Below are 9,201 nucleotides of genomic sequence, written 5' to 3' on the forward strand. Positions count from 1 at the left end.
TCAAGAAAACTATGCACAGATCAGCCATTTGCATTAACATCAATGGGTTATTTTTTTCTTATTACATTTTTTTTTTATGAGAAAAATATTTAGTTGGTTCCTGAAGAGAAAACCAGGTTATTGTCTTGTACCCAACTTTAACTGAAGAAGTTTCATCTCAACATGACTCTTTGACAGGTAAGCAATGGGATTTGCAAATGATAGGTGAAGAAACACCAACATCCTCTGATGGTGGTGGAAATGGAAATGGAAATGGAGTGTCTAATTTGACTCAAATCTCTGAGCTTTGGAGTTGGATTTAAGAACTCAAGGAAATATGTCATACAACCACTAGTGTTGAAACTAGGCCCCTTTTAATACTATCCAAGGAATTTTTAAGTTGTAGTGGAGGTAGATATTATGAAAACCAGGAATATGAAGGTGAATCAGGGTGTGGTTCTTAAGACTGTTAGACGTTTTATTGCTTTGGTTTGGGTAAGGGGGGCCATCCCAATCTTTCTGCAAGCAATATGATGTTTGTTTTTGCCAAAGGAAGTTTGAAGAAAAGGGCTTAGCCCCATCAAGGGTAGCCGAGCTCCGACATCAAAACATGTTTGGTACATGTTTCCTTGTGTAAAGTTGTATGATTGACACCTAAAAAGCTTAGTACACATACTTCTTTGCAGTGTTTCTACTGCATAACTCTCTCTCTCCTATGTAAATTCCCTCATTTTCTCCCCCCTTTTTGATTTAAGTTTTATGGAGATATCATTATGCCCCTTGTGCATGCATCACATCACATTGGCTAGATCTCCTTGGGCCCCTTTTCTCTCTCTCTTGCAAGAAAGCACCAACCCTCCACTTAGATATTCCTTTTCTGTCAATTCATAAGTTTTTTTTAATGAAGGTTATGCATAGCCCCCCCAAAAATTAAGGAATGAAGTTGATGTGCATTTGTGGGAATATTATGGAGAATGCATTGAATTTTGTCGATGGACCTTTGCCTAATTAATCTTTTCTTACCATCCTTGCCCCAACTTCTTTAAAAGTTTACTTTTTTGTTTTTTTTTTTTTTTTTTTTTTTTTTTTTTTTTTTTTTTTTTTATTACTTTCTTCCAATTCAATCAAGGATATTCTTGTAGTGGAATATTGAATGCTGCTACACTTTGGAAAAGAAAGTTTCCATAGCTGCTACACTTAGGTAACGAGGCATTTACAGGGACTTCTACTTTTAATAATATTATTTTGATTCTTCTCTACAGAAGTACACATATATCACACAAACCCTAAACCCTAAATACATATATGTCAAATAGATTACTTATATTCCTTCTATCAACTCCCCAAGTGGTCTAGGCTGTATTGTCTAATTGTTTTTTTTTTTTAAAGGGTAGACTGAAAAATCACTTAATCCAGGTACATAATGACCGTCAACATTGTTCTTTGAAAAATTGTTGTTGTAAATGTGGGTTTTCTCCATGGTGAAGATTATCTTGTTGTAGCTTTTGGGAGAGAGGTGGGGGATCTTGGAACCAACTGGACCAGAAGAGATAGTTAAGAAAGTTGAGGAAGCTAAGTGCAGCCAGCAACCAGTAGAAGAGATCAAGCCTGTCTTTGTTTAGGTTGTTGTCATGGAGCCAACCTCCGTTGGTGGAGCTTGATGTGATCTTATTCACCATGGACACTAGCAATGAGCTCAAGTAAAACCCAAATGAGTATGAGCAATAAGTTATGGCTGTTAAAAATGCTTGCATCCCTTTTACTGATTGCTTGTAAAAGAACTCAATGAGTCCAACTGCTGTGAACATTTCTGACAATCCAAAAATAAGGAACTGTGGTGTGATCCAGAAGATTGATATCGTCTGGTTCGAATTCACAGCTGAATCTCTCCTCTTTTTCTCCATTATAGCTGCTGAAACCATCGAAAATGTGGAGAGGAAGAGACCAAAGCCAATACGTTTTAAGGGTGAGATTCCAGAGGTGTGGCCAGTGAACTTTCTAGCAAATGGGACAAAGAAAGTATCATACAAAGGGACAATGAAAATGAGCATAATGTAAGGAATGGACTGAAGGGAAGCGGGAGGAATGTGGAAGGATTTGGTGAGCTGAGTATTCATCAAACTCCCTTGTTGAACAGAAAATGTTTGGAGCTGAGCCAATATTGTGTTGAATATAATCGTGCAAGCAAATATTGGGACAACTGATATCAATATCTTCACTTGCTCAACTTGAGTGGGAGTGCACAATCTCCATGGGCTTTCCCTGGTTGTTCCATCTAGGCTTTTGATACAAGCCTTGTCCAAGAACCTGAAGTTAAATTTTGGTACAAAACTTCAAATTTTGATAGAGAAATTGTCTTTTATGTTCAAAAGATTTGAAGCTTGTTTAAGGAAACTTTAGGTTAAGTTGTGAAGTCCTTTGAGGCGTCCAAATCAAGTTGAAAATAGAAAAGAAAGAGGACTTGCCTGAACTTTTGAGTGGGAATAAGGTTGGCAGAATGAGAGGATAAGGCAACTTTATGATTACTGGTTTGGCTTCCATGAAGCATTTGAGGGTTGGAAGGACAAACTTGCTTTCTCTTCAAAACAGCGGCAACAAAGACCTGAAAAACATATATATTTTCTTTGGATTAGTATGAGAAATAAAGTAGTTTTGATCCCACTTTTTCAGGACAAAATGACTCGGCAGACAGCACTAACTTTTATGTCTTTTCAATTCATACATTAATGTTACTCCTTTTTTAATCAACATAACCACATTATTTTCAAACAGTCTTCCCACTATGACCCTAAAATGTTTACTTTCAAATTCCCCCATTATTTCTTTTACTCAAAAATGGAAAATAAAATCAGATTTCAATTCTATTTTAGTAACACAACACTTTCAACACAAAATCCCGCTTTTGTCTTCTTCGATAGACTTTTAAATCATATGTTTGATGAATATTTTACATTTGATGAACATATCGTTTAAGATTCCTGGTAGAAAACAACACGAAAATTATACTCAAACCAGAAGACATTTAAAAGGGAACGATTAAAGGAAGATAATAACTAGAAGAAAGTAGAAAAAGGAAAAGAAAAGGGATATATGGTTTAGGGAACATGTTTGAGACACAAAAGAAAGCTTTTTCTGAAGGACACAGAGTTTCATGTTAAGTGTGCACAATACTAACACATGTAAAGTTGTAAAGAAAGAAAGAAAGCAAGAAAATTACTTGAAGAATTGGGATAAAAAGGGCTCCTTGAGGGGGTTTATTCCTGTAGTAAAAAATACCGCCAACCAAGCTGATCAACCCCATAGCCATAACAGCAGCTGAGACTCCAAATCCAACGTCCATCCCAGAATGGGTTTGGATCCAAACAACAAGAGTGAGGGCAATGAGCTCTCCAATTGAGAAGGCAAAATAAGCAGCATTGAAGTATGTTGAAAGCCTCTTGGATTGGCTTGGATCTTGTGGAGTGAACTGATCAGCCCCATGAGCTATCATGTTGGGCTTCACACACCCACTCCCAAGAGCCACCAAGTAGAGTGCCACAAAGAATATCAATGCCTTTATCCCCTTGGCTTCCACGCAGTCATCTCCTTCACTTAGCATGTTGCATTGGGGTGGCTTTAGTTGGGGAAGATGAGCCTGAACTGATAGTAATATGAACCCCTAAAACAACACAATTTTTAGCATTTAAATAATACCGTTTTTCTTATCTAATCTATTGTGTATACATGCACATGCAAAAGCTGTATTTTTTCGAAATTATATATGTCAGCTATCATAGGTGAACCTAAATATAACTCAACTAATAAAATTATATATCATCGATTGAGAGATAAGATGTTTTGGATTCAAACCACATAAAAAATGTGTACAATAAACAAACACGATGGAAGGGAGGGGGAACTGAACTTACAGAAAGTTCAACAAAGCCAAAGATAAGCATTGTCCAAAAACTCCCAAGATAGGAATCAGAAAGGAAACCGCCAAGAAGTGCCAAAAGAAACACAGTCCCAACAAAGTTTGTCACTACGTTTGCAGATTTTGACAGTGAAAAGTGCATCTCATTTATCACATATGTTATCAGATTGTTCCCAACTGCAGCAATCGCCATTATCTCGAATGATTGCAGCCCTGCACGGACCGTATACAAAGCGATCGCTCTATCAGATTCAAAAGTATTACAAGTTAAATTTTACGAGATCGAGATTTAAAACTATGATCTTTTATCGTGCTTATTTTTCTCTCCTTAAAACCCATTTCGAAAAAAGTTTTTGGAACCATTTTAAAAAAAAATCCAGAATCAATATAAAAAAATAAGAGAGACGAGAACTTTTCTATTTTCATACCCTATTTCTATTCATTGTCGTCAGCAACACTTAAGAATTTGAGTCAAGAGAGAAAGAGGGTCGTTACCGAGAACAAAAGCAGCGGCTCTCATCCCGCCGTGGGCGACGGGGTTGGAGGGTCTTCCTCTCCAATCAACAGTGAGATCCTCAGAAGGCATGAGATGGGTGTCTCTCCTTCTCTCAATGTCCATTTCCATTTCCATTTCCATTTGGTAGGCTTAGTGTTGTTTGAGGTGAAGAATGTGAGGCAAGTTGTGGGTTTGGGCGTTCCATTTATAAAGCCAAAATAACTGCAAAGGCCCCCACCTCTCCACCCATCCATTTCTTAATAATATAACTTTTTATTTTCTTTATCAAAATCAAACTCCCCTTTTCATAAATTCTTTGTCCATTCAGGATTGAATGGGGAAATTAAATCAAAACCCACACGCACTACAAACATGTGGATAACAATCTCACGCAACCAAATAAAAAACAAAAGATAGTGAGGTTTTGTGTTGGTGGCCCTCTTTTCAGATGGGGTTGACATCCTTATACACCTTACCTTTTTTTTTTCCTTCTCATACTCCTCATTTCTTTCCTTTTTCTCCCATCAATTTAAACATAACTCAATTAACTAATTAAGAAATTAAAAGTTCGAATCACTTAAAAAATTTTAAACCTTTTCGAGAAAACAAATCTAGCCTACATATTTTTGCCCAAAAAATGTCTCACCATAATAGTTGTATAAGTGTGAAGATCCCACATTGGTTGAAGATCCCACATTGGTTGAAGATCCCACAAGAGTATGGAAATCTCTCACTAACCTACGCGTTTTAAAAAGTCGAAAATCCATAATTTAAAAGAGAATTATGTAGGAAATTTAGTTGATATGAGTTAAAAGATATTCGAAGAATAATTGTGTGTTGGCATTCTTGAACAATATTGTAAATAGAAAATTGTTGTCTCCATGATCGGTTCAAAGTTATAATATTTAGGAATGGTGACGGCAGGGGGAGAAGATCCTTAAAAAAATGAAAAACAATGGTTCTTTCATAAAGCTTTGAGAGGAAGGAACACTTTATTTCATTTTTTAAACCTAAAATTTCTTTAATAATACCCATTGTTTGTTCAAAAGAAGGATTAATATAATACTTAATTGGATTTAACTTTAATGTTCATTAACAAAAGCATTTCGAAATTTTGCGAAAGCGGTTTATATTCAATAAGTACCTCTCATTTACTGAGTGTAAAAATTTTTGACTTACAAAGTTAGAATGTTTTCTATGAAAATATAAAAGTTTCGGACGTGCACGTTTTTACTTTTCTACTTTAAATGACGTAAGCATGTATACAGTAACGAGCCCGAGTCACACAAAAATTTAGAAGATCAATATTAATTATAGAGTTGTATAGATTTTTGTTTCTAAAGAATGCAAATGAAGATAGAAGGGTTCAAATATCTAAATAAAAACTTAATGTGAGAAAAAAAAAAAAAAAGTAGATCTGATCTGGACACGTGGCAACAATTTATTGGGTTGTCGGCAGAAAAAGTCAATAATTTGTCACCTCGGGTTTGAAATTTTTTAAGCAAGTAAAAAATAGTGATGTAATGTGGGAGACAAAGTGGCGACATAACATCTTAGTCCCAAATGGATTCCATTTAATTTCTTTACCCTTATAATACATAATTTATATATTAACCAATTGTATTTTTCTTTAATCCTTTTTCCTTATTAAATTATTATGATATAAATCAATACACATACCAAAATCATTAAAAACATGTTTTTTTAGAATAACAATGTTAATTTAAGGATACATAGAACCTTTGATTTTTCCGTCAAAAAAACATGTTAATTATATAGGAAAAAATTAACCTTAAAATTGGTAAATGATATAAACACGAGATAGCTATTTCAAATGTTTGAAATGGATTCAAATCACACGCTTTCTAAAACATAAGATTACATATGAAAGAATCTCATAAATTCCACATAATCTAAACCCTTTAGAATATGACAAGACATTTAATTGAATTATTCAAAATTTGAGTGCTTAAAAAGTGCAAATCTTTGCCTTTTTACTTAAAAAGAATTGGGCTTCTCTTTTGGAGATTATTGTGAAGAGTAGTCGCAAGTTGACCAAAGAATATAATGTTTATAAATAAAGAACATTATCTTCATTGATACGAGACTTTTTGGAGAAACTAAAAGCAAAACTACGAAAACTTATGCTCAAAATAGATAACTTCTTCATACTCGATAGTTATATGCAGTAAGTCATTGTTGTTGTATTTTGCTTACATTCCTATATAACACAAATTTCAATTTTTCAAATCTTGCTTTCAAAACTTTATTTTGAAATCTCTATGCCTCCATTTTATAAAACTTTTTTCTTGAACCGGGGTCAGAGGCTCAAGCATACGTCGCTTGGTCGTAGGCAACGCAAGAACGAATAAGTTTAACTCACTTGTTACTGGGGAATGAGTGTCGCACAATCACAAGTTTACTGCCATCAAAGTGCAGTTGTGATATCATATCATTACGGAGGTAAAATCAAGGCCAAACCCTTTTTAAAAAATAGCAGTTTCTTGTAAATAAATTGAACTTGGACACACCAGATGAACTATGTATTTATTTATGTATTCAAAGAAGGATAAAGGCTTCAAAACCCTAGGCTCCAAAGGTTTGGAACGTTTGATAAAAATTAGGTCAAAAAAGGGGAGGGAATGGGTTGGTGGTTGAGGTACCCTTAAACCCTACAATCAAATATAATATCAATTCTTTTTCCTTCTTTCTCCCTATTTTCTCCTCCTCTTTTCCAACTTTGGTGCAATTCCAACACTATCCCCACCCTTTCTTCTTAATTGCTTAATCTTTATCTCTTTACATTCTCTTTTTTTAACGTGTTCGTTCTTCATGCTAGCTTCGGTCCAACAGTCGAAACATTATACAAAATGCTTAGATTTATTTTTGGAAGGTAACCGATTAATATTGTAAATTAGAATAATTTATGATTTTCTTTGTTATTCAAGCGAAAATTCAATTACAAAATAATAGTGATGGAGTAATTTATTTATAATATGCATATATTAAATAATTATTACCATATTTGACTTAATTTGTGTTGCTAGCTTTAATTTAATGGAAGTAAAGCTTCACACACATGTGACCCATTTACCTACCCTCTAATGCATTAGTGCTTTCTCAACTATCTTTCTAATTAATTATTATTATTATTATTATTATTTTGGCATTGTGGTATAAAATAAAGGAGGAAAAAAAATATATTTTTTTATTTATTTATAAATTTCTGATGAATAAAAAGTCAAAACGGTTTGACATTGAGAAGATCTAAAGTGACAAAATTTTGCCGAAAGCTTTATTTTTTTTTTTAATAGTGGAATTTTAATTTGCATTGCTAGGATCGAAACTCATAGGTTGAATTAGGTTAAAACATTTTTTATAGTACTTCTCTACACACTGTTCCTGTAGTCACACATGAATATTTCGTGATCTAGTTTTATACAAATTTATTGTATAGGATACTTTTATTCATATGAACGATTTGAATCAAACTATTTGTAACAATGACAAACCGAGTCGTACTGATAGTATTACCAAGATAAGATATTCAAATTTTATCAATATTACACTAATAACCTTAAAATTTTCATACAATGGATAATGTTCCATTGGAAACTATTAGAATATCTTACAAAAAATTTTAAAATATACATAGAAAAAAGGAATATAAAAAAAAAAAAAGATAGCGAAGGGAAATCTTGGGCATAGGCATAGGAAACTATTAAAATCTTATGTGATGTAGAAAACACAAAATAAATAATATTTGAATCAAAATTGTACCAAATTATAATGAAAGTGAGAGAGAATAATGAAATAGATATATGCATCTCCTTCTAATTAAACCCAAATACACTACTTTTCTAGAACTCTATGTGTTTTCTTTTCTCATACATAGCCTTCTTCCTAGCTGAATTATGAGCTAGTTTCATAGATTTGGTCATGTTCTTCCATGTTCTTCGTTCATCATTTGAAAGTGATATTATGTAGCAAATTTAATGGACGATAATACATCTCTTTTTATAAGTTAGTGTGCTCAATAAGGAATAAATTATTTTAGTTCGCAGATTTTTAGGGATTCATCGACGTCATGGAAGTTTTGCTATAAAATTAGTGAACTTACTATTCGTGTAATGCATATACTGTTATAATGATAGTCGAGAGTTATTGAAACTGATGTTTATTTATGATTTAGTAAGTGTTTGTGAATGGTTAAACGAGCGTATTTGTGTCCCTAGTCAGGCCTAGGGAGTATAAAGAGACGGTTGCTTAGCAGACTCATGTGTATGTGTACGGGTCGTGTGTAGGGAAGTAAAACCGATATAATATAATATATATATATATATTTTTTTTTTTTTTTTTTTTTTTTTTTTTTTTTTTGCATGAATTTTTTTTTTGGTGGAGATTTNCCCACATTGGGCTACTTGAATGGTTGGCATAGGCCAAGGCGTCCCTAGTGCTATTATGCTCATTCATTTTCTTCCTTGTCACAATTTGTTTCATCATCACCATCCATGCACAAACACATGACACAGTCTTCTAAAATAGCCAATCCACAGTTATTTAATTATTTCATTATAATCCTTATATTTAACGAACGATTATTTTAAATAATAGGTATGAAAAATAGTAACGATGGGTCGACAATCCGTATAAATCAACGGTTAAAAGATTAATTTAAGATTTAATGTATTTTAATGGAACGTTTAAAATTACATGGACTAAATTCGCTCTGATGCACCAAAATAATGAGTTGGTGATTGATAACGTATGTCTAAATTGACCTTTCTTTTTTATTTCTTTTTTAAGGTTTAAA

The 9,201-nt window shown here is 33.3% G+C and overlaps 1 protein-coding gene across 1 annotated transcript; it reads right to left on the bottom strand.

The window, feature by feature from the left end:
* Window positions 1-1,150: 1,150 nt before the first annotated feature.
* Window positions 1,151-4,548, bottom strand: LOC111489235 (protein NRT1/ PTR FAMILY 4.3-like). The gene is made up of 5 exons (XM_023137354.1): window positions 4,388-4,548; window positions 3,888-4,105; window positions 3,197-3,637; window positions 2,445-2,581; window positions 1,151-2,286 (listed from the first exon to the last, which is right to left on the bottom strand). Exons 1-5 carry the CDS (start codon window positions 4,527-4,529, stop codon window positions 1,410-1,412), a joined length of 1,815 nt encoding a protein of 604 aa, XP_022993122.1. The 5' UTR covers window positions 4,530-4,548; the 3' UTR covers window positions 1,151-1,409.
* Window positions 4,549-9,201: the final 4,653 nt, after the last annotated feature.

This window comes from Cucurbita maxima, unplaced genomic scaffold, assembly GCF_002738345.1.
Source record: "Cucurbita maxima cultivar Rimu unplaced genomic scaffold, Cmax_1.0 Cma_Scf00001, whole genome shotgun sequence".
Lineage (NCBI taxonomy): Eukaryota > Viridiplantae > Streptophyta > Magnoliopsida > Cucurbitales > Cucurbitaceae > Cucurbita > Cucurbita maxima.

What these genes read in the sequence shown, in the direction of transcription:
- LOC111489235 (XM_023137354.1), bottom strand. Translation starts at nt 4,529, where the DNA reads ATGGAAATGGAAATGGAAATGGACATTGAGAGAAGGAGAGACACCCAT. An exon ending in AGCCGCTGCTTTTGTTCTCG is followed by an intron (nt 4,106 to 4,387) that starts GTAACGACCCTC and finishes CGGTCCGTGCAG; the next exon opens with GGCTGCAATCATTCGAGATA. An exon ending in ATTCCCACTCAAAAGTTCAG is followed by an intron (nt 2,287 to 2,444) that starts GCAAGTCCTCTT and finishes ATTTAACTTCAG; the next exon opens with GTTCTTGGACAAGGCTTGTA.